Here is a 23,796-nt window from a genome sequence, read left to right on the forward strand (position 1 = left end):
CTGCAGGTAATTTATTTCCACTTTTTCCTACCAGGAGTCCCTGGACTGCTGAAAGCCCAGCAGGAGAAATGGAAAAGCTTTGTGTTACTATTAAATTAATATTTATTTGCTTTCTCTTCTTGCCCATGAACAAGAGGAGGCATGAATAATGCATGGCCCTGCAGATGCCTAGATAGGAGCTCTGTGGTCGCAGCAGTGACTTTCCTGGCTGGGGCTGAAAGAGGTGGAGTGGCTCCCAGGTGTTCACAGATGTGCCAGAGGGCCCCAGAAATCCCGATGTGCATCCAATGCACATGCCCGTATGCCACCAGACGTGTGCACAACCCGTGCCCCTCCAGTTGTGCACGCCTGCACATCTCTGCACCCCTCTAGATGTACACCTGTGGCCTCCAGCACAGCTCCATGTGTGTGCCTGTTCTCCAGAGCCCTCCAGATGTACGGCCAGATGTGAACTCACCCAGATCCTATTTTCACGTCCAGTTGAAAGCAGCTAAACATTGTCATGGCTCCAGATGCACACAAATTCAAAGTATGCTGCTCTCCAGAGGTGAGTGTGCACTTCCAGCACAAAGGTGCCTGCATCTATGTGCACAGCTGTGGCACCAGGGACCCATCCAGCTGTGGGTGCACACGATGCCCAAGCCTCGCAGCTGTGCGCACCAGCTGCACCCCAGTTCTGAATCATAAAAGCCTGCTGTCTCCCAGCTGTGCACAATGGCCCGAAAAAGCCTCCAGATGTGAACCAGTGTTGGAGCACATTCGTACCCCAGATGAGCTGAGCTGCACAGGCCCCCTTTCATCTGTAGGTGTGCATCCAGATGTGTGTGCCTGGTGGCCGCTTCTTCCAGATTTATGGCAAGGGGGGAGCACAGGCGCCTCCAGATGTGCACACAGATGTCACCCAGCTGTCTCCCCATCACCCGTTCCTCTTCCCAGCCACCTCTTCCCATCCCGCCCGCACACCCCAAGCCCCCTCGCTGCCCCCACCCCCTCGCCAGCCGCAGCTTTGTGCTTTTCCAGCCTGGTCATTAGTGCCACCCTAACGAGCCCCTTCTCACGCCAGGGGGATGCAGCTGGGGGGCCATGCTCAGGCTCCAATTAGCGCCGGGAGCAGCCAGCTCCGAAAAGGTGCATTGCTTCACACGGTAGCCCGTCGCATTAATAAATCCGCTAATTGCCAATTATGAATTTGAGAGGCGTTTTGCAAAGGCAGAGCAGGGGGTGACGGCAGAGGCGGGACCCGGCATACTGTGGGATCGTCCTGGGCTCCCCAGCAGCATCTTCGTCCCCTTCGTCCTCCTCCTCCCTCCATCCCCCTCGGCTGGGGGGAGTAGCTCAGGACCCCCCTGCCCCCCCTCCAAGGGTGACCGCCGCTCCCCGGGTCCCCCCCCCTTTTCTCTCCGCCCCCCACCTCTGTGCCCCCCCCCCTCCGCTTCTCGCTGGCCTCGCCCCCGCTCCCCGCCGGGACAGGGGGGCGGTGCCGAGCCGAGCCGAGCCGAGCCGAGTCTTGCCGTGCTGAGTCTTGCCGTGCTGTTCTGGTCTGGCAGTGCCGAGCTGAGCCGAGCCGAGCCGTGCCGGATCCGGCCAAGCCGTGCCGGGTCCGGCCGTGCCGAGCCGTGCCAGGATGCTGCGGTACCTGCTGAAGACGCTGCTGCAGATGAACCTGTTCGCGGACTCGCTGGCGTCCGAGATGTCCAACTCCTCCGAGCTGCTGCTCGGCCTCAACGGCAGCATCACCGCGCTCGACCTCCACAACCTCACCGCCGGCAACGGTACGCGCCCAGCCCCGCGTCCCGGCCCCGCCGTCCCGGCCCCGCCGCTGGAAGCAGCGCGCAGCCCCCAGCCCCGACCCGGGACCTGAACGGGGACCGGCCCCGCGTCCTCACACGCGGATCCGTCCCGTGTCCCCAGAGCAGCCCCATTTTCCAAAGCCTGTGCCTTGTCCTGTGACTGGGAGCGGCTTCGCATTCCCAGACAAGATCCGTGTTTCCCAAACCGACCCTGCGACCCCGCGCCGGGAGCGCCGCATGTTCCCAAATCGTCTCCGTACCCCAAACCGAGGCCACTCTCGTATTCCCAAAGCCGCTGCGCTCCCCGAGCCGGGAGGGTCTCCGGGGCAGAGGCGGTACCGGAGGGACGGGGGGGGCCGGCTGCATTTAGAGCACTTTTTGAGTTCTTCCCCTCTCTTCCCCTCTCTTTGCGCCCAAAATTTTTGCTCCGTTTGGGTCAGGGCGGGCCGATCAGGGAGGGGGAGCCCTGCTGCGGGAGCCCCCCTGCGGGAGCCCCTTGTCCCATCGCAGCCGGCTGGGCTCGGCAAGGGGCCCGGCTCGGCCCCCCTGCTCGTCCCAATTAGCCCCGCGCCCAGCAGCGCCCCTCGGGGTGCCTGGAACCCCGCAGCATCCCGTCCCCACGGCAGCGCATCCCTGTCGCCAAGGGCTTCCCTCTGTCCCGCAGGGGTGACCCTCCCGGCTCTCGGTGCCCCTTACCCGCACGCCCCCCCCCCCCCCCAGCCCATCTGCGTGTGACAGCAGTGACACTCCGTGACCGAAGCCCGAACTGCAGCGCCGGCGCTGGGGCACGCCGAAATGGCACTGGGGGACCCGTCGGGACACACCGCTGGTGGCCCTGGGGACACAGCGGGCCGTGCCACTCGGTCACAGACTGGAGGAAGCCGGGGCTGGGGCGTCATTAAAGTCCCGCTCTTTAATTAACTGCCGAAGGGCTCGCCGAGGGGCTGGGATTTCTTGGCCCGCTCCAGTTTGGGGGTCTCTGTGTGGCAAACGCTGCTCTGAACTCTGGCTTGGTACAAATCAATGCAGGCACCAGCATTAATGAGTGTTAATTAATTCTCCTGCCTTAACGATAGGGATTTCCCTGGATTCATTGAGAAACAGACACACAGACTTGATGGGGAGGGGAGGCTTTTTTTTTTTTTTTAATTAAAACCAAACATTTTCTGCAACTTAATGTCACCAACTCCTGGCGTGCCACATCCCAGGGGAAACAGGCACCAAAAGTACCAAACAGGGACAAACCGTGCTGCACTGAGCTCTTTGGTACAGACCCTTTAATTGCTGACCCCCCCCCGGCTGCAGCCACCACCCTGCCCTGCGGGTCCACCGCTCCTGGGACAGTGCCCGCACACTGTGGGCCCTGACTACCCTTCTCTTCTCCACCACTGCCCAGGTTTTCTGGTCCAGCATCCTTCCCAGGCCAGGACATGTGTCCCCCTCCCTGTCACTGTCCCCATCCCTGCCCTTGCTCCTGTTCCCGTCCTTGTCCCCATCATCATCCCTGTTCTTGTCCTTGTCCCCATTCTAGTCCCCATTCTCATGCCCAACCCTGTCCTTGTCCCCATCCCCATTCCAATCCTCGTCCTGACTCCCCCTCTCCCTCCCTCTCTCCCTCTCCCATTTCCATCCTGTCTCTATCCCTATCTATGTCCCCGTCCCCACATCTCCTGCCCTATACTCTCATGGCCTTGCTCCCAGCCCCCAGTCCACACAGGGAAGGGGACACAGGAGTGACACGGGGGGGGCGGAGGATGCACGGGAGCCCTCCCCACTGCCAGCTGAGCCCTGGACACACTTCATCTCACCTCCTGGGGGCTGAGCATCCTCAGGGTATGCAACACACTTCCTCAGGGTCCCACCCCCAGCTGGAGGACTCGGCACCCCGCATCGTGGAGCACCCCTCAGACCTGCTGGTGTCCAAGGGTGAGCCGGCCACGCTGAGCTGCAAGGCAGAAGGACGCCCCCCGCCCACCATCGAGTGGTACAAGGACGGTGAGCGGGTGGAGACGGACCATGAAGACCCCCGCTCCCACCGCACGCTGCTGCCCAGCGGCTCTCTCTTCTTCCTCCGCATCATCCACGGCCGCCGTGGCAAACCTGACGAGGGCGTCTATGTCTGTGTGGCCAGGAACTACCTGGGTGAAGCCACCAGCAGGAATGCCTCACTGGAGGTGGCTGGTGAGCACCCTCCATGCTGCCACCCCCTTTTCCCAGCCACTGGCTTGGGGCAGAGCTGCTGCCCTGGTCAGTACTGGAAAATGTCATGAGGAACGGGTCATTTGGAGGGGCATTGGGGGATATCAGGGCTCTTCCAGCCCCCCTCTGTTTCCCTGTTGTCACCTCTGATCTGGGCTGCTGCTGGATGAGGGGGTGAACATCCCCGCCCTCCCGCCGCCCCCCTCCCCCCAGCCCTGATGCTGCTAAATGAAAACAAGTGAAAATATTGTACCTGGTGGCATCCCCTGGCTTCCCTCGCTTTGTTGGGTGGCTCGGTGGCACCCTGGGGTCCTGCAGGGCTGGGTGTCAGCCCTGGGAACAAGCCCCAGGACCAGGGTTTGGGGGTGATGGGGGACACGAGAGGGATGGGGGTGGATGCACAATGGGGGACAGTCTGCACTGGGCTTGGATTAAGCACCAGAATTGCTCCTTGGTCATGCAAACATTAACTGCAGCATCACTGGGTCTGTTGCTGTACCCTGGGAAATCATTGCCATGCTGGGAAAGGGTATTTTTTGCCCACAAAAGGGGTTCCTGCTGCAGAAGGAGCATACAGATGGGGAAACTGAGGCAGGGCTGACGCTGTGGCATCCCTCCCCTCCCAGTGCTGCGGGATGATTTCCGGCAGCCCCCCGGGGATGTGGTGGTGGCGGTGGGTGAGCCGGCCGTCCTTGAGTGCGTTCCACCCCGTGGTCACCCTGAGCCCACTGTCTCATGGAAGAAGAACGGCGCCCTGCTCAATGACAAGGATCAGCGCATCACGGTGAGGGACAGGGTGGTCCCCAAAAACCAGGGTTGGTGTTTGGGCCCTGGCTGAGCTCGGCTTCCCGGCAGATCCGTGGTGGGAAGCTGATGATGGCCACCACACACAAGAGCGATGCTGGCATCTACGTCTGCGTGGCCACCAACATGGTGGGGGAGCGGGACAGCGAGCCGGCTGAGCTGGTGGTCTTCGGTGCGTGGGGGCGAGGATGTGTTTTTCGGGGTGCTGGGGGTGGCAGGGCTGTGACAGACAGCAGCTGCCCCACAGAACGCCCCACATTCAGCAAGTGGCCACTAAACCAAGCGGTCCTGGTGGATGAGATGGCTGAGTTCCCCTGTGAGGCACTGGGGGATCCCCAGCCCACAGCCCGCTGGCGCAAGGAGGACGGTGAGCTGCCACCGGGAAGGTAAGTGGTGGGCGAGGGGCTGGCACAGAGGTTGCCACAGCCGGTGCTGGGATGGGCATCTGTAATGGGGCTGGGTATGCTGGTACCTCATCCCATGTCCTCACTGCATCCCACATCCCCATCGCATTCCACATCCTTGCATCCTGGATCTCCACCACACCTACATCCTCATCACATGCTGCCTCCCCTTCACATTCCACATCCCCAACACAATGGTTCCATCTTGCAACCACATCCCTGCTTGCATCCTGCATCTCCCACCATGTCCCCCTCACACCCCACATCCCCATCACACCCCATGTCCCCATGGCACCCTTGTGGCACCCCGGTGCCCTGCTGGTGCCGTGGGCTTGGGGGGTCCTCCCCAGGTGGGAGCTGCTGGCTGACAACACCCTGAGGATCAGCCGGGTGCGTGTGGAAGATGAAGGCACCTACACCTGTGTGGCCGAGAACAGCGTGGGCAAGTCAGAGGCCTCAGGCACCCTCATCGTGCGTGGTAAGGGGGGACCCCTTAGGAGCACCCCAGCATGCTTGCAAGTATGCAACCCCCCCTTTTCTTTCTGTCTCCCCCCTGTACCAGTGCCCCCCCAGCTTGTCACCTGGCCCCATAACCAGAGCGTCCCCCCTGGCCACAGCGTGACCTTCCAGTGTGAGACCACAGGCAATCCGCCACCAGCCGTGTTTTGGCAGAAGGAAGGCAGCCAGGTCTGTCCCCTGCACTGTCCCCAGACCTCCGACACCCCCGCCCCCACCACACAGCAGAGCTTTGCCTCCCTTCCTCCCCCAGACGCTGCTGTTCCCGGGCCAGCCTCCCCAGCCAGCCAGCCGCTTTTCGGTAGCCCCCGGTGGTGCCATGACCATCGCTGCCGTCCAGCCGACCGACGCAGGCTATTACCTGTGCCAGGCCATCAGTGTGGCCGGTAGCGTCCTGGCCAAGGCACTGCTGGAGGTGGAGGCGGGTAGGTGGGCGCCAGGTCAAGCAGAAAATGTGCGTTTTCAGCACACCTGCTGAACTGTGGCAGGGAAGGGGAGGGGGGTCATTTGGATATTTCCCCCACCCTGCAGCACCCACTGAGCATGGGCCACCTGTCATCCACTGGGGCCCCGCCAACCACACGGTGCTGCCAGTGGGGGCCACGGTGTGGCTGCCCTGCTGGGTGGCCGGTGACCCCCAGCCCCACGTGGCGTGGCTGAAGGACGGCCGGGCCATGCCGGGCCCCGAGACCCGCACCAGCCTGCTGGAGAATGGCACCCTGCAGATCAGCAGCCTGCGGGTGAGCCGTCCTGCTGGGGAGAGCCCTGAAGGACCGGGGGGGGCTGAGATGGGGAGTGGGGTGCAAGGGGTGGTGGGTGCCCAAGGTGCTGGGTGCCCAGGGTGCTGGCTGCTCAGGACAATGGGGCAGGAGCTCTTCCCTTTGCAGGTGACAGACTCGGGGCAGTATGAGTGTGTGGCCACCAGCTCAATGGGTGAGACGCGTTGGAGTGGGACCCTGCAGGTGCAAGGTGAGTTGTGGGGATGCTGTGGGACCAGGGAAGCCATGGGACTGGGGAAGCAGCTGCCATGGGTCTCAGCACCTCTCCTCACAGGTGATGGATCTGGACTTTCCCCACCACCCCCAGAGCCTGCCATCCTCCCCCAGCCACCCTCCACCCCTCTGGTCACCAATGTCACTAAAAGCAGTGTTACCCTGAGCTGGAAAGGGAATGAGCAAAGCAGTGGCACTACTGTCACCTATGTTGTGGAAGCTTTCAGGTATCCCACAGCTGCCCCCTCCAGGTTCAGTGGGGACCTGGTGGCCCGGTGCCACCCTGCCATGGGTCACCTTTGTCCCCTGGCAGTGAGGCAGCAGGTGGCCCGTGGCAGACAGTGGCAGCCAACGTGGAGGGCGAGACACACACTGTGAGTGGCCTTGTCCCTGACACCGTCTACCTCTTCCTGGTGCGGGCAGTCAGTGCCCATGGGCTCAGCGACCCCAGCGGAGTCTCAGAGCCCATCCGCACCCAAGGTGAGACCCAGAAGAGGTGCAAAGGGACCCAGAACCCTTTGGTGCATCACTGTGGCCATGCACCCAACACCATCCTGCTTTTTGGCAGATGCCAGCCCCACGCAGCCAGGCCTGAACCCTCAGCAGGTGCCAACGGAGCTTGCGCAAGTGGCCGTGCACCTGCAGGAGCCAGTGGTGCTGCCACCAGGTGCCGTCCGCCTCTCCTGGACTGTGAGTGCAGGGACACGGTGGGAGAGGAGGGGGACATGATGCAGCACATCCCATGACCCCCCTACCCTGTTCCCATCCCTTGTGCCCCCAGGTGGAGCCCCCATCGCCCTTCGTGCAGGGCTACCAGGTGCTGTACCGGCGGCGTGGTGGGCGCTGGGAGGCACGGGACGTGCGGGCACCAGGCGAGCGGGGTGCCCTGCTCACTGGGCTGCGCCGCGGCCAGGACTACGAGGTGAAGGTGCGGCCCTACTTCCACCATCTCCACGGTCCTGACAGTGCTGTGCGTGCCCTGCGCACCCCCGAGGCGGGTGAGTGTGGGAATAGGGTGTGGGGATATGGGGCAGCACGGCCATGACACCCCGCGTCGCCCCACAGCCCCCAGTGCCCCACCACGGGCTGTCAGTGCAGTGGGGAATGGCACCAGTGTCCGCATCTCGTGGCAGCCGCCACCGCTGGCTGAGCAGAACGGTGTCATTCGTGACTATCGGGTAAGTGGGGCCAGCAGGGGCCCACATCCCCATCACATCCCACATTCTCGTCGCATTCTTGTTGCATCCCACATCCTCATTGTATCCTACATCTCCAGCCCATCCCACGTCCCCACTGAATCCTGTATCCCCATCACATCCCGCATCTCCATCTCGTTTCACATCTTTATCACCCGCATTATTCCCATCGTCTCTCAAGCCCTCACTGCATCCCACGTCCCCATCACACCCCACGTTTCCCTCTGCCCCCCTCCCCCCCCCGCCATAAAGATGCATCCCCCCACCAGATCTGGTGCCTGGGCAACGAGAGCCGATTCCACATCAACCAGAGTGTGGAGGGGACGGTGCTGGCAACGGTGCTGCAGGGGCTGGTGCCTGGTGTCCCCTATCGTGCTGAGGTGGCAGCAGCCACCGGCGCGGGTGTGGGTGCTCGCAGTGCACCTGTCCCTATCCATATTGGTGAGTGCCCCCGCACTGTGCAGGACCCACGGGTGGGGGCTACAGGGGTCCTCCTTGTGGTGGGTGCCGTGGTTGGCTCCTCGGAACCTGCTGGTTCCCCCTCTGCTTGCAGCACCTCCTGTGGAGCGGGAAGCAGGGCCAGTAGGCCGGGGTGGTGTGGCTGAGCAATTGGCAGAGATGGCGAGGAGGCCGGCCTTCATCGCTGGCATTGGCGGTGCCTGCTGGCTTGTCCTCGCTGGCTTTGGTGCCTGGCTCTATGGCCGCCGCCGGAGGAGGAAGGAACTGAGCCACTTCACGGGTACGGGCACAGGCACGGCCCTGGGTGTCCCAGATCCACTTGTCCCTAGCGCCCACACAGGGTTCCTCTCCTTGCAGCCTCCTTCGCCTACGCGCCCACGGGTGCATCTATGGGTGCTGCAGGGCCCTGCCGTGGCCCCACTGCACTCTCGGCCCAGCCTCCATCTCTCTCTGCGCTCACCTTTCTGCACACCCCGGCTCCGGCGCGTGGCAGCCCCAGGTAATAGCACGGCCCCCTGGGAATTGCAGCCCACCCAGGGATGCCCCCTCAGCCTGTGTCCTCACAGGGCTGCCGTTGGTGGTCACCCGTGGCTGGTGGACGCGTGGTGTGGTGGCGGCACCAGCAGCCTGGACACTGCTGAGAGATACTACAACGGTGAGGGGTCAGCTCGGGGTGGGGGCTGGCAAGGGGCTGGGGGTGGAAGCCAGTTCTGACAGGGCCGGCCATGCTCTGCAGAGGCTGGCATCTCCCGCTACATCGCCCAGACGGAGCCATTTGGGGCGGGGGCCACCGAGGGACCCATCTACAGCAGCATCGAGGTGGGCAGCGAGGAGCTGCGCACCTTCCACCGTCCCTGCTCGCAGCATGGCCTCGAGCCACTGGCCACCCTGTACGCCCACATGGCCCCCGGCCGCCCCGAGCACGGTAGGGCCATGGCAGTGCCAGGGGGATGCGGGGACGTTGTGGGGCATCCCTGTCTCTGCAGCCCCACGTCCCTAACCCCAAAGGGAAAAAACTGGGGAAAGCGGTGCAAACGCCCATGCTGAGCTGGACGGAGCTGCTGCCCCCACCACCCTCAGCCAGCCAGTACGCTGAGGAGGAAGAGGGGAAGAAGGAGGAAGAGGAAGAGGAGCAGGTGGTGGAGGAAGAAGATGAGGAGGGCAGGTAAGTGCATGTGGCCAGGGGGGCTGTGGCACGCTGGCCCCAGCGCCCACCCCGTGCCCCCTGCAGCTTGGGGCTGGAGGACCGGTGTCCCCTTGGGGAGGACGTCCTTCAGCCCGCCGCCTCCTCACCTGCCACCCCTGCCGGCTGCTGGTCCCCTGCCGTGCTGGCACCTGCACCCCGCGAGGACATCTGCAGCCCCCACCGCTTCGACAGCCCCCGCCTGCCCCGGTAGGAGATGCCACTTGCTCAGGCTGCCAGGCCCGCCTCACCCGATGTCCTGTCGTGACATAGCACAACGGGGACACGGCACCGCGGTCCGGGCGTAACACTGAGGTCCAGACAGGGCAGCACCACCCGGCTGTGCTGCCACCGTGCAAGTTGGCTGCGGCTTTGCAATCCAGCTGTGCTGCCAGGCCACCAGCACAGCACGGGGGGCTCCTCTATGCTCCCCCCACTTCCCCACCCCTTTCAGGCAGCGTCGATGATCCCCAGCCCCACATCACCCCTCCCTCTTTCCCAGGAGGCCCCCCCATGGCACAGGACCACCACCAAGCCCTTCATTGAGCTCCCATGGCCCAGACACAAGCGAGGGCCACATGCCCCGAGCCCACCGCCCCCATGGCACAGGTGAGCCGTGGGGTGCCAGTGCAAGGGCTGGGGGTGTCTCACCACCGGGGCGGGGGTCTGATGCTCCATCACTCCCAGGGAAAACCCGCTCAGAGACCCTGAAGAGTCGCCCGAAGCCCAAAGGAAGCCGCTATCGCCGGGAGCAGCATCTAGGAGGTGAGTGGGTGTCCGGGGGGGGGGGGAAGGGGCCACCCGTGGCGCTCAGCCCCCGCTCCCTCCCTGCAGCAGACCTGCCGCCACCACCGCCACCACCGCTGCCGCCCCCAGGTGAGACCCCCAGCCAGGAGCCAAGCGGTGCTGAGCGCAAGGCTGCCCATCGCCCACCCCGCCAGGGTAAGCCCTCCCTGGGAGCCGATCACAACAACAAGTGTCAGGGTGGAGGCTGCCACCAGCGCTGTTCCCTCCCCCGCAGGTGACATCGTCCCCTACAGCAAGCCCTCCTTCCTGGCCCATGGCTGCTCCACCACTGGCAGCGCCTCGTCCCGTGGCTCCACCAGCTCCCGTGGCCATGGCTCAGGGCGCAGCCGCCACCCAGACCCGCTGTCACCCTGCCCGCCGCATGAGGAGCGATGAGGCAGCACGGGGACAGTGACACAGGGACAGGGATGTTGGGGTAGAAATGGGATGCTGATTAATTTTGGTCTGAGATGCATAAATAGGTGTGCACAGAGCCAGTGGGGTGGGCAGAAGCTTGAGGGAGGGACGAGGATGCTCTGGGTGGGGACAAGGATGCTGAGGATGCCTGAGGATGCTCGGAAGGGACAAGGATGCTCAGGAGGGATTAGGAGGTTTGGGACAGCCCAGGACAGTCACAGGGGATGAGGGTGCCCCAGAAGGACGAGGACCCTGAGGCCAAGGCTTGTTGGGAGGGACGAAGGGAGGAAGAGCAGGAGGGGCACCCGCTGCCCCAATGCTGCCCATCCTTTGCATGTAGCTTTTTCTAGCGGAGAGCCCCTTTTGGGGGAAACAATGAATAAAGCTGGATTTTAGCCAAGCCAGGCAGGCTCTGGCCTTCCCACCTTCTATATGCTGGGGGCTGCCGTGTTCCCGTCTCTCCTGTCCCTGGCAAGGAGCCCGCCCTGCTTGCTGGCCACCCTGGCCCAGGGGCTGCCCGTCCCTGTCCCCAGGGCCACCTCCCCACAGAGAGGGAACGATGCCTGGCGACTCACGGGGACAAGGGCTCCATCGGCATCCTCGAGGCTGAAGCAGAGGCTGTCAACAGCCACAGCCAGAGCCCGGGCAAAGCTGGCATCGAGGAGGAAGGAGCCATCAGAAGAGCTCGCCAGGCTGCAGCGGGTGCTGGGGACATTTCCCTCTGAGACGGAGCCCCAGCCATTCAGCAGAGACCCCCCTGGGGAGCCCCCCTGGTCCCACACGTCTGTCTTCTCTTCCTCCTCGTCCTCCTCCTCTTCCTCCTCCTCCCCATCGCCCAGCTCTGAAGCAGAAGGTCCGCAGATGTACCCGTAGGTGTGCGGAGGGGAGAGGGGCCGGGGCACAGGGACACACCGGGGATGTGTTGGGGACGCCGCTGACATCGGGGGATGCTCCATCCCTGGGGTGTCCATGGGGTGGGCGGCCTCCCGTGCCTGCTCTAGGTCCTTGGCCACCTGCTGTGGCGTGAGGACCCCATCGCTGAGTGCCAGCGAAAGGTGGGCAGGGTCTGGGGACGCATCCTCAGGGTGCCTGGTGGCCAGGAGCATGTTCTTGGGGTGTCCAGTGACAGTGGCCAAATCCCTGGGGTGCCTGGTGACCACGGATGTATCCTCAGGGTACCTGGTGTCTGGGAACACATCCCTGGGATGTCTGGTGACCAGGAACGTGTCCCTCGGATGTTTGGTGTCTGGTGATGTGTCCTTGGGGTGCCCAGCAACTGGGGACTTGTTCTCATGATATGTGGTGAGCAGGGAGTGCCCAGTGGCTGGAGACATGTCCCTGGGGCGCTTGGTGACTGGGGACATTTCCTTAGAGTGCCTAATGACTGGGGACATGTCCTCAGGGCACCTGCTGACAGGGGACATATTCCCAGGGCACCCCCTGGCTGGTGACATATCTTTGCCGTGCCTGGTGGCCAGGAACACATCCCTGCAGCTCCCTGCTACTGGGGGCGTGTCTATGGGGCTCCTGGTGACTGGAGACGTGTCCCGGGGGTTCCTGGTGACCAGAGATGCATCCTTGGGGTGCCTCATGACCAGGGACACATCCTTGGGGCTCCTTGTGACTGGGGACATGTCCCTGGGCCTCCTCAGGACTGGGGACATGTCCCTGGGGTTCCTGGGGACTGGGGACATGTCCCTGGGCCTCCTCGGGACTGGGGACATGTCCCTGGGGTTCCTGGGGACTGGGGACACGTTCCTGGGGCTCCTGGTGACTGGGGACGGGTCTCTTGGGTTTCCAGTAACTGGGGACATGTCCCTTGGGCACCCAGTGGCCAGGAACCTGTAGGCACAAGGTACACACTGGCTTTTGCCACTGGTCCAGCTTGCAGCACGTGGCTGGGGTGCAGGAAGGAGCCACCCCATAGCACCCAGGGCATCCCCAGGAGATGTGTAGACTCACCGAGTCCCTGCAGGGTGCCAGGCGCGGGGCTGCCCTCGGGGTGCCACCAGTGTCTCAGTGCCAATGGATGCCAGTGAGGCACTGCCCCGCCGTGCTTTTGGGGAGATGAGAGCTGGCAGCCACCATAGGTCCCCTCCTGCCAGTGCAGCGTCGCCGTCCTGTCCCTTCTGCTGAAGCAACCCAGCCTCCAGGCCAAAACGTGTCCCCCACTCACCACCACTCACGGGGATGGGAATGGTCCCAAGTCTGGCTGCCACCACTGGGGTGCTGTGCACTCGGTCCAGCTCTGCGTGGGGACACAGCCACCATGAGCAACCTCCAGGTATCCCTGTGGTGCACTCCCCCCATCCCGATGCTCTGTCCCCACCTCGCTTGTGGATGCGCTCCCAGGGTGCTGGGCTCAGGGTGCTGGGTTTGCGGTGTCCCCTGCGATGGTCGCTGCAGCTGGGGGATGTCGCAGGACTGAGGCTCGGTGGCTCCGAGGACAGGGCTGTCAGGGCAAGAGCTGTCAGGGCTGGGCACCCGTGGGTGCTGAGCCCCTTGCCCCCTGCACCCCAGGCTCTGTCTGTCCCCGGGTTTCTGCTGCCTGCAGAGAGGGTCTGGTGGCACTGAGGGGGACCGAGGAGGGGGAGTCCTGTGGCATCAGGGGGTCCCATGCATGAGGTGAGGATCTCGGGCACCCTTCGAAGGTCCCTTAATACCCTGTGGGGGTCACAGGTACTGTGTGAGGGGTTCCATGGCATCACAGGGGGTTCCCATTGGGCATGTTAGTGTCCCAGGTACCAGATGGGGGACCCGTAGCACCTTAGGGGGGTGGTGCCAGGTGCTCAGTGGGCATCCCAGGGTCGTGGGTGAGGAGTCCCAGGTATTCTATGGGGGTCCCCTAGCACCCCGGGGGGGGGGTGGTCCTAGGCATTGGGTGGGGGTCCCATAGCACTCTGTGGTGCTCCCACAGCACAGGGTGAAGGGTCCCAGGCACTGGGGGGGTAGTCCTACAGCAGCGGGGGAGGGGGAGGGGTCCCATAGCCATGGGTGAGGGCTCCCGACACGGAACTCACGGGAGGGCTGGGGGTCCCTGCTGTCGCTGCCCAGGAGCCGGCTGCTGAGGCTGCTGCTGCCACTGAGGTTCTGGGGGACGCAGCTGGGTTTCCAGGGGCTGCTGAGCCATGGCGCATCGCTGTCCCCCTCTCTGCAGGGCAACAGCATCTGCCATCAGCGTCCTTGTCCCTGCTGTGCCAGGGACCCTGTTGCCACCCCCCCCCTCCAAGCCACTCACCTGTGGCGTGCCAAGGCATCCTGCCTGGCATGGCGCTGGCAGAGGAGGAGGAGGAGGGCGAGCAGGGCCAACCATAGCAGCGAGCCAGCAGCTGCGATGACAGCAGGCTGCCGCAGAGCCCGCACCACCCCAGTGCTCCCTGCCGTCACCTCTGCAAGGGCATGGCTGATGTCACCTCTGTGCCACTGCTGCGTCCTCCCCCCCCACGCCCCATCATGGTCCCCGTCCCCTACCCAGGACACTGCAGGTGGCATTGCTGGGGACCCCCAGCCCCGCGCCGTTGAATGCGGCCACCTGGATGCAGTATCTGGCCCCGGAGACAGGCAGGGGGATCTCCAAGCGGTGGGTGCCTCTGTCCACTGTCCTGTTGGTGGGGTGCAACCAGCCCTCGCCCAGACACCAGACCTGGTTTGGGGGCCGATAGGTGGTGACCCTGCACTGCCACACTAGCATGTGCATGGGTGCCCCGTTGAATAGACTCCCCTGGGATGGACTCTTATTGATGGGTCCCTCTTGGATATACCCCTTGGTTGATCCCCATAGAGAGATCCCCTTGGTGAAAACCCCTTTTGGATTAGGTCTCCTTGGATGACCTCCCTTAATAAACTTCTTGGATGGTTCTCCCTGGATGGACATAATCCCTCCCCCCCCCCCTTGGATGGGTCCCATTGAATATACCTCCTTGGATGGTTCCCCCACCTTGGATGGACCCCTCTTGGGCACAACCCCCACCAGGAATGAATTCCCCCTTGGATGACCCCCCTTGGATGGAACTCCCTCCATGAATGGATTCCCCCTTGGATGGATTCCCCTTTCACAGCCCCTCTACCCCCCTCAATGAAACCCTCTTAGATGGACCTCTCAAATGGATCCTCATTGGCCAGCAACCCCCAGTGCCCCCCGTCACCCAAACCTGGTAGCCCCGAATGATGCCATTGTGAGCATCAGGGGGAGGTGGTTCCCATCTCACGACAACGGTGCTGTTCCCTGGCTCAACCTGGCCCACGGTGACATGCTGGGGCGCCGCGCTTGGCACTGCCGGGACAGCAATGCTGAGACCCTGAGACCTCCATTGCCCCCCCCATCCCACCCACCACCCCAGTGTACCTTCCTCAGGGATCCAGAGGTGCCAGCTGTTGCTGTCCAAGCCCCAGGCCCCTTTGGCATAGGGCCGGACCTTGAACTCATACTGGTAGCCCCGTTGGAGCGCAGGGATGACAGTGCTGAGCTCCCTGCCCACATCCTGCTGGGACCAGGCGGTGCCGACAGGGAGCAGGCAGCGGTACAGCACCGCGTAACCCTCTGGCGCTGGCCCTGGCGTCACCATCTGGAGGGGATGAAAAAGGCTGTAGGGACACAGCCAGGACATGGGAAGAGGGCCCCCTCCCAGCCTGGTCTCTTTGGGTGTCCTGGCAGTACACGTACCCGCCAGCGGAGCCAGGCGGCAGCGGTGGTGGGCAGCGCGGTGCCATTATCCAGCTGCAGCCGCATGGCCAGCAGGTCCTGCAGCGTGACCTCCCGCCGGCCTGCAGGCAAAAGGTCTGCAGGGAAAGGTTAGTGTAGTGGTGGCGCCTGCACCCCAGATAGCCATGCTTGGGGCCCCCGATGTCTCCTTGGATGGACCCACTTGAATGGCCCCCTTGGATGGACAGCTCTTGGATGGCCTCCTTGGATGGACCCCATAGTAGACTCCTATTGTTTCATCCTTCTTAGATGGACTCTCTGGATGGATCCCTCTTGGCTGGATCCCACTTTAATGGGAATCCACCCCCCTGCCTTAGATAGATCCCCTTGGAGGAACTTGCTTGGTTGGATCCTGCTTATACAGACTCAATGGACTCTCTTGGACAGGTTCGCCTTTGACGAACCTCCTTGGATGGACACTCCTTAGTCTGACCCTTACTTGGATGATTCCCCTTAGACGGACCTCATCTATATGGAACCCCTTGGATGTAGCCTCTTGTATGGAACCCTTCAGATGGACCTCCTCAGCCAGAGCCCTCCTTTTGGAAGGAGCCCCTAGGATGCACTCTCCCTGAATGAAGCCCTTGGATGGCCCTTCTTTGATGGACCCCCTTGGATGGACTCCCCTTGGATGACCCACGTGGATGGACCCCACTAAGATGGCCCCCACAGACAGTCCCCTGGATGACCCTGTGCACTGGCACTGACCCTCCACTTGGACACGAGCGGTGGCAGCGGCGCTGCCCAGCTGGCTCTGGGCTGTGCAGATGTAGGTGCCAGCATCGGCGGCTGTCACGGCGTAGAGGCGCAGCGTGTGCTCCTGGTCCACCTCGTGCCTGCAGGCACCAGTACCCCGTCACCCTTGTCACACACCCTGGGGAGGTGACGCTGCCACCCTGCCACCACCTACCTCCCCCAGGGCAAGTCTCCATTCTCTTTGTGCCACTGCACCCGTGGCGTGGGATCACCCTGCGCACTGCAGCCCAGCTCCACTGTGCCACCAGCCACCACCACGGCATCACTTGGCTGCCGCACAATGGCTGGCTTCTCTGCAGGGAGGGGACATCGGTGAGGTTACGTGGCACATTCCCATGTCCCAGGCCCCTGCACCACCACCACTTACCTAGGACAGTGACGTGGGCGCCCCGGCTGTGCCGCTCACCTGCCGCGTTGGCCGCCACGCAGACATAGACCCCCGCGTCGGTCCTGCGTGCTGGGGCCACCCGCAGCTTCCCGCGGGTGACCTGATGACGTCCCCCAGCTGGGCGCAGGGTGACGCCGTCCTTCCTCCAGGAGACACGGGGCTCGGGGTGCCCAGCGGGAGGCACGCAGTCCAGCTCCAGCACCTGGCCCGCTGTGGCCACCAGATCGCCAGGCTGCAGGCGGAAATTGTCCCGCAGCACTGCGGGAAAGGGGACACCACCCTGGGTGGGGACACATTCAGGGTGTCCCATCCCCCCGCCCATCACTGTCTCCTGTCCCCAGGTTGTCCTTACCAGCTGGGCGCTCCACCATGGTGTGGGGCTCTGCGTCCCCCCCGACGGGGTGGCAGCCCCCCAGGCACAGTGCAGTGGCCCAGAGCCCCAGCCTGAGTGCTGTGGCCCAGCCGCTCGCCATGGCCTCTGCGTTTCCTCCCAAGATCCGGTCCCTCCCAGCTAGGGTACAATGGCCGGATGCAGGGGACGGGAAGTGCTGGAGGGACACGAGCAGCTCAGCTGCGGGAGCAGCCACTGGGTTGAAGGGAAGAGCAAGTTAAGAAGAAATGAGCCGTCAGCTTGGAGCTGGGAGGCCTGAAGGGCAGGCTGCCATTGGTAGGGACCAGAGTGAACAGCCTCAAGGGGGCACTGCAATCTGAAATATGGCAGAAATTTCAGCGTTTCCCAAACTGCCCCTGGTGCTGCTTCCCCCCATGGTGAGATCTCCCTGCCAGCCGTCCCCTAGCCCTCATTCTTTTTGCAGCTAAGACATGCTCAATAGGTGTACCAAGCCCATCGGTCCTCAGCTGCCACCCGCCTCCCCCATGTTGCCCCGACCCCCCCAGCACACCAGGCACCCCCAGGCTGAGTAACACATTTAGTTTATTAGTTAGTAGCATTTGTGGGTGCTCACACACCCCGAGCACCCCGGGGTGCCCCAGCACCCACCCCGGTGACCCAGTCCTCCAGCTTTGTCCTAAACCTATTCCTCGGGAAGCCTGGGGCAATGCGAATGGGTGTGCCAAAAAACGGGTGATTTTCACAGAAAATCCATAGGCAGCAGCGGGCGGGTCTGGCTGGTGGCTGGGAGAGGAGTGTTCACTTACGGGGCCTGGGCCCGTGTTTTGGGGACAGCACAGCCAGGGAGCTGGGGGGGCCTTCCACCTGTGTGCATGGGTGTGAGTGCACGTGAGAACCTGCACGCTAGTTTGTGTGCACAGGGCTGTGTGTGTGTGTGCACGGTGCTCTTGCACATGCAAGGTGCATGCATGCTTTCTCTGCACACCCTGTGCATGCTCCCTGCACACTCGTGCATACTTCGTTCATGCCCTTCTCACCGGTTCCATGCACGCTCCATCTGCACGCTCCATGTATGCTCTTGCTGAACACTCATGGTCTCTGCACACTTCAGGCACACGCGAATGCTGACACACTTTTTCTGCAAATGCCATGCACACTTACCTGCACGCCCCAAGCACACACCGTGCGCACTTTCTCCACATGCTCCATGATCACTACCTCCACACAATCCATGCTTTGTGTATGCTCTCCTGACATGCTTTATGCATGGCCTTTTACATGCTAAATGTGTAATCCCTGCACACTGTGCGCATGCTCTGTCTGAACACTCTTGTGCATGCCCTCTTATATCCTTTGTACATGCTCTTTCTGCTTGCTCCAAGCTGCTCTTTCCACATGCTCCTTGCATGACCTCTTGCATGCTCTGTGTATGCTCTGCCTGCATGCTTTCTCCACACATTTTGAGTATGCTCTCTCTGCATGCTCGGTGCATGATGTCCCTGCACACTCTGTACACACACTCTACATGCACTGCACATATCCTTTTGTATGCTCCATGCATGCTCTATGCACACTGCATACATGTTCTCTGCGCGCTCCATGCACATCTCTGCACACTCCGTGCACGCTCAGTCTGCATGCACTCTGTGCACTCTCTGTGCACACTGCATGAACGATCTCTGTGCTCACTCTGCCTGCTCTTTCTGCACAAACTGTGCACACTGTCTCTGCATGCTCCATGTGTGCCCACTTGCACAGTCCGTGCATGCTCTCTTTGAACACTGTGTGCGTGCTCTCCACGCATCCTCTGCGCACACTCACTCCGCAGACTGTGCCTGGGCTCCCTCTGTGCATGCTCGGTGCACACTCCCTCTGCACACTCAATGCACGTGCGTGTGTGTTCCCCGTGCGCCCCACACCCTGCCCCACAGCCAGGCCCTTCCAGCAACACCCCAGCACCCCTCGCGGGGCGGCAGGGTGCAGCTCCAGCTGAGATCAATACCAAATTAGTGACTTCCCGCTGTGCCCCACATCACCCCTCAGTGCTGGGGGGGCCGTCCACGTGTTCCCCGCCACCGCCGCCAGCTCAGGCACTGATCTCCAGGGCGCTGCCTTCCTCCTGCTCCCGGATGGCAGGGACACCGGTGGCCCGCAGAAGGCGTGGGGCGGTGCGGGAGCGCACAGGTGAGCCGGGGGGTGAGCGGGGAGGGCGGGTGGGGGCGGGCGAGCGGTGGTAGCGGCGAGCCCCTCGCCCCGGCGAGCGCCCGGCAGGCGGCGGTGAATCCTCCTGGGGTGCTGGGGTGTCCTGCGGGGAGGGCGTGGGTGTTGACACAGGGGCGATGCTCCGGCGTTTGTCTCGGTGTTGCCTGGCCCCGCTGCCCACTCACCTGCTCCTTGAGGATGTACAGGGCCAGCGGGGCCTTGCGGTCGTGGTCGGTGCTGCGTGGGATGGTCTCGGCTGCAGGAAAGGTGAGGAAGGGAAGGGAAGGGATGGGAAGAGAAGGAAGGGGAAGGTGGTGGGTGCTCAGGGCATGGTGCTGCCCATGCTGCCGGCACCACACTCACCCTCGTGCTTGGGGTGCTCCTCATCCTGCTCGGTGTAGTCGGGGGGGGGCGGCTCCGCTTGCTGCTTTGGTCTGGGGAGGGAACAGAGGCAGTGATAATGGTGGGGATGGGATGGGATGGGATGGGATGGGATGGGATGGGATGGGATGGGATGGGGACGGGGACAGAGACGAAGATGGAGATGGAGACAAAGATGGAGACAAAGATGGAGATGGAGATGGAGATGGAGATGGAGATGGAGATGGAGATGGAGATGGAGATGGAGATGGAGATGGGATGAGACAGGGTGGGATGTGATGGGGTGGGATGCAATGAGGTGGGGTAGGACAGGGCAAGTCAGGGTGAGATGAGATGGGTTAAAGTGGGATGAGATGGGACAAGAGTGAACAGGACAGTATCGAATGGGATGGGATAAAACAGGGCAAGATGTAAGAGGGAAGGGAAGGACAGGACGGGATGGGATGGAACAGGACAAGAAGAAACCCCTTTGACTCCCATGTTCCCCTCAGCCATACTTCTTAGATGGTTTCCAGCAGGCACAAACAGTCACCAGGGTTACAAGGAGGAAGATGCCGCCCGTGGAGAGGATGATGTAGAGGGAGCTCCGGCCTAGGGGAGAGCAGCAAGGGGGGAACCCCCCCAAAAAATCTTAACCAGGAACATCTGCAAGCAATGTCCAGCCCTGGGGACACATCTTACGGTAGACAGTGAGCTTCACGGGGATGCTGCGGCCATGGCTGATGGGGTTCTCCACCAGGCAGCTGTAGACATCGTCATCAGCCATGAGGACGCGGGTGATGGTGAGGATCTTCTGGTCAGGGGAGAGGAGAAGGCGGGAGTCGTTGCTCAGCGGCCGCCCATCCTTCAGCCAGGTGTAAGTCGGCTTGGTGCCGTTCTCATGTGAGCAGTTGAGGGTAAAGAACTCGCTGAGCTCCAGCACCGTCGAGGAGGCCACCAGCACTTGAGGCTTTGAGATGGGGACTGTGAATGAGGAGAGCCAAGGTGACACCAACGCCCCAAAGGACACGGATGGACAAGGGGAGGACATCAGTGCCCTAGTGGGGACCCGACCTAGCTGCAAGCAAGCTAGAACCACTTCTCTGTATTGCTGAACTCCCCAAACCACCTCCCTGATGGACAAATTCCTCACAAAACACTGTGGGGAGAGGTGTCCCAAGGGGAAAACCAAGCTCGACTGGGTGCCCTTACTGTCCACAGTGAGGTTGATGGTCTTCTCGCCGGTGAAGGTGTCATCGGTGATGGAGACCTCCACCTCGTAGGCACCCTCATCAGCCAGCTGCAGCGGGCTGATCAGCAGTGAGCCGTTCTCCAGCACGCGGATACGGTCGCGGTAGTCGGGCCGCAGGTTGCCGATGATCTCGGTGCCGATGGACTGGACGACGGTGACAGGCTTGTCCCGCTTCAGCTGCCACTTCACCACCGGCTTGTCGGGGCTGGCACTGGCGTAGCGCACCGACAGCAGCGCCGCCTTGCCTGCCGTGCCGCGCACCAACGCCGACGGGCTGGTGATGTTCACCCCCGCCAGCAGACCTGGGGATGGGGGGGAGACAGCGGGCGCCGCGTCCCGGCCCTCCGAAAAAGGGGAAAACCCCCTCCCGGAGCCGCAACGAGCATCCCTGAAAATCCCTCTCCTGCAGCATCCCCACTGTTTGCACGGAGGTTTGCAAAAATGTATGCATCACCCCAAAAAAGTGCTTTGGGAGGGGGTTGATGCAACATTTGGAAAGTGCACTGGGGGAATTGATGCAACACTTTGCAAAGTGTATTGGGGGCATTCACGCAACCCTTGCAAAGACACACACACACAGGGCTTCCACCCCAAGCCCTAGAGGATGCTCTTGTCCGGCCACCCCCCCATGCCAGTGCACAAACACAGCACTGGTGACCAAGCCACCATGTCCCAGTTCCGAGAGGACCTCCTGGTACCCATCACCCCACAGGGAAATTCAAGCTGTCTGTGCTCAAAGCAAACAGCAAGGCTTAAAAATCTCACTTTTGAGGGAAAACAAAAACCAAGAACATAAAAATAAAATGGGTTTAATCCCCAAAACAGCCCTGTCCCCACTAGTTTGAGAGCCTCATCCATGAGCCCCCATCCAGATGCTGTCACCTGAAGTTGACCAAACCCCAGACTGAAGAGGGGCGGGAGGTGAAATCAGCTGGGGGGGGGAGGAGGGGAGACGAGGAGGGAGGCGAGCAGAGCAAGAAAGGGTTTAAACAAGCCTGAAAGTCACGGGACCTATTGGTATGCAGCATCCGTCCATCCATCCTCCCCAGCAGCCGTGGAGCTCAGCCCCGAAAAGGCACCGTGGGGTGAAATTTGGAATAAAACCCGGGCACATGGTCAGGATGTGGCCCCTGCCCCATCCCCACACCCTTGTGTGTCTAGAAGCCCATTCCTGCCCTGCTTTAACCCCTTTGCTTTATATTTTCAAGGTTCTGGGGGGAGGAATGGGAGGGATTTAGGAAGCATCACACAAACATCCCCGAAACACCAATCCACCAATCCTTCCTCCAAATTGCTGGTTTCTTCAAGTCCCCCCTTCTCCCTCCTCCCCCCCCCCCCCTTCATGGAATAAATTTTGGGGTGCAAAACCAATCCACTTTGCTCTGCATCCTCAGCCCGACCCCCACATTGCTGCCTTTGTGTGCAAACTTTTGAGAAATGGTGGAAAAGAATTGCAGCTGCCTTCCTGTGCTGGCCCCCAAGAGGGGGTGGGTTTGCTCCTTCAGGGGGTGCTGAGCCTCAGAAATCAGTGTGCTGGTGGAGGGGGGCACTTGGGGAATTAATGCATTCGGGTGAGATGCAGTGGGATGCGGGAACAGGAGAGAAGCGGGGTGAGAAAGGGGCTTTTGAGGAAAGATGAAGAATGAGCAATAAAAGGGTTTGGGGAAGTCAAAATCTGCTGTCTGAGCCTGGGGTTCACCCCCCACTCCTCCCCAGCAGGATCCGCTTTTCTCCCACAGAGCTTTTTCCCTCGCTTCTGGACCCTTTTTTTCCTCCTTTCCACCCCTCTGCCACTGGAAGGGCTGTTTGGCAGCAGCGCGCATCCCCCCCTTGCACCCAAGCACCCCCCCCAAACCCCCAATTTAATGCGAGCCCCCGGCCTCCTCCACTCCTGCCCCATTTGGGTTAAAACAAACAAACAAACAACAGAAAAAGGGGGGAGAAAAAGAGAGGAGGCTGGCTGCCCCCCTACCTGCGTGCAGCGCCAGGAGCCAGGCAGCGGGCAGCAGGCATGGGGCGGCCACTGCTCCCCACATTTCGGGCAGGCTGCAGGGGCCCCGCTCTGCGACACTTCCCTGCTCTGGGCACGTCCCTCTGTGCTGCTGGCCTACAGCCCAGCCAATTTTTTTTTTCCTTTTTCTTTTTTTTTTATTTGTCCCTTGCTCTCTCAATAGAGCCCTGTGTGTTTCGCCTCCCCAGCGGCCTGAGCTGACATTTGTTTGGGGACAAATCACACAGATTCGCAATTTTTCCCCCCGCCTGGCTGCGCGGGGATGCTCAGCATCCCATGGGATCTGGGGACCAGGGTGTTGCGTCCCGTTTTCTGTTTGTCGTTACTTTTTAGGGGGGCGTTTGGGGGGGGTTATTTCACAAAGCTCCCCCCCCAACCCCCCCAGTGCCCACAAGCCAAGCGTTCCTTTTGCTTTTTCCAGCCTGATGCTTTAAAACGAAGCCGTGGCTGCCCGCGGGCCCTGCTCCAGCTCCGGTGCCAATTAGCAGCGGGGCCCGGCTGAATGGGGCAGCGGGAGCGGGGCAGGGTGCCCGGAGCTGCTTCCCACAGAGCTCTGCCAAGCTCCTCGAGCTCAGCTCCCCCCAGAGCAGCCTCCCCAGCCCTGGGACGCAGTGCAGGAGGCTCGGAGCTTTTTAGGGAGGTCTGCTCGGGGCAGGTTTTTTGGGGAGGACGCTCTGGGGAGATGCTGGGGAGGCATAATGGGGAGATGCTGTAGGGAGCTGCTTTGGGAAGCTGGAGCGATGCAATGGGGAGATGCTGGGGGGGAGGTGCTGGGGGGGAACACCGCGGGGAGAAGCTCCACGGGGCTCTGTGGGGTCATTCTGGGGGGGCTTACGGGGGGGGTGTTCTGGCGGGGTGCTCCGGGGATGCTGAAGGGGCGCTCTGGGGAAGGTTTCAGAGGGATGCTGTGGGGTGTTTGGGGGCTGCTGCAGTGTCTCAGGGCGCTCTGTGGGGTGCTGTTGGGACGCACTGGGGGTGCTGTGGGAACGCACGGGGCTGACACAGGGGGGGCGTTCCCAGGGTGCCG

At 62.2% G+C, this 23,796-nt stretch overlaps 3 protein-coding genes across 4 annotated transcripts; 1 reads left to right on the forward strand and 2 right to left on the reverse strand.

The window, feature by feature from the left end:
* The first annotated feature begins 1,475 nt into the window (after nt 1-1,475).
* Nucleotides 1,476-11,021, forward strand: ROBO3 (roundabout guidance receptor 3). Its single transcript, XM_072027671.1, has 24 exons — nt 1,476-1,772; nt 3,645-3,971; nt 4,616-4,773; nt 4,845-4,965; nt 5,041-5,179; nt 5,548-5,675; nt 5,760-5,884; nt 5,967-6,138; nt 6,245-6,453; nt 6,601-6,932; nt 7,019-7,185; nt 7,274-7,395; nt 7,487-7,703; nt 7,771-7,883; nt 8,171-8,342; nt 8,455-8,640; nt 8,718-8,859; nt 8,927-9,015; nt 9,097-9,285; nt 9,369-9,525; nt 10,046-10,152; nt 10,231-10,308; nt 10,378-10,485; nt 10,565-11,021. Exons 1-24 carry the CDS (start codon nt 1,625-1,627, stop codon nt 10,723-10,725), a joined length of 3,867 nt encoding a protein of 1,288 aa, XP_071883772.1. The 5' UTR covers nt 1,476-1,624; the 3' UTR covers nt 10,726-11,021.
* ROBO4 (roundabout guidance receptor 4) lies at nt 10,761-17,106 on the reverse strand. Its single transcript, XM_027444228.3, has 13 exons — nt 16,945-17,106; nt 16,572-16,850; nt 16,359-16,497; nt 16,157-16,284; nt 15,410-15,525; nt 15,092-15,311; nt 14,898-15,019; nt 14,218-14,389; nt 13,985-14,135; nt 13,767-13,897; nt 13,076-13,198; nt 12,709-12,994; nt 10,761-12,588 (listed from the first exon to the last, which is right to left on the reverse strand). The coding sequence occupies exons 1-13, from the start codon at nt 17,063-17,065 to the stop codon at nt 11,175-11,177; spliced, it is 3,402 nt and encodes a 1,133-aa protein (XP_027300029.3). The 5' UTR covers nt 17,066-17,106; the 3' UTR covers nt 10,761-11,174.
* Nucleotides 17,107-17,509: 403 nt separating this feature from the next.
* HEPACAM (hepatic and glial cell adhesion molecule) lies at nt 17,510-23,028 on the reverse strand. Of its 2 annotated transcripts, none has more exons than XM_038167695.2 (7): nt 22,731-23,028; nt 20,719-21,122; nt 20,209-20,490; nt 20,025-20,118; nt 19,510-19,580; nt 19,332-19,402; nt 17,510-19,249 (listed from the first exon to the last, which is right to left on the reverse strand). In XM_038167695.2, the coding sequence occupies exons 1-7, from the start codon at nt 22,769-22,771 to the stop codon at nt 19,031-19,033; spliced, it is 1,182 nt and encodes a 393-aa protein (XP_038023623.1). In that variant the 5' UTR covers nt 22,772-23,028; the 3' UTR covers nt 17,510-19,030. The 2 variants fall into 2 exon arrangements, with proteins under 2 accessions (XP_038023623.1, XP_038023624.1); XM_038167696.2 differs by having other exon boundaries at nt 20,719-21,060; nt 22,731-23,016.
* Nucleotides 23,029-23,796: the final 768 nt, after the last annotated feature.

This window comes from Anas platyrhynchos, chromosome 25 (genome assembly GCF_047663525.1).
Source record: "Anas platyrhynchos isolate ZD024472 breed Pekin duck chromosome 25, IASCAAS_PekinDuck_T2T, whole genome shotgun sequence".
Lineage (NCBI taxonomy): Eukaryota > Metazoa > Chordata > Aves > Anseriformes > Anatidae > Anas > Anas platyrhynchos.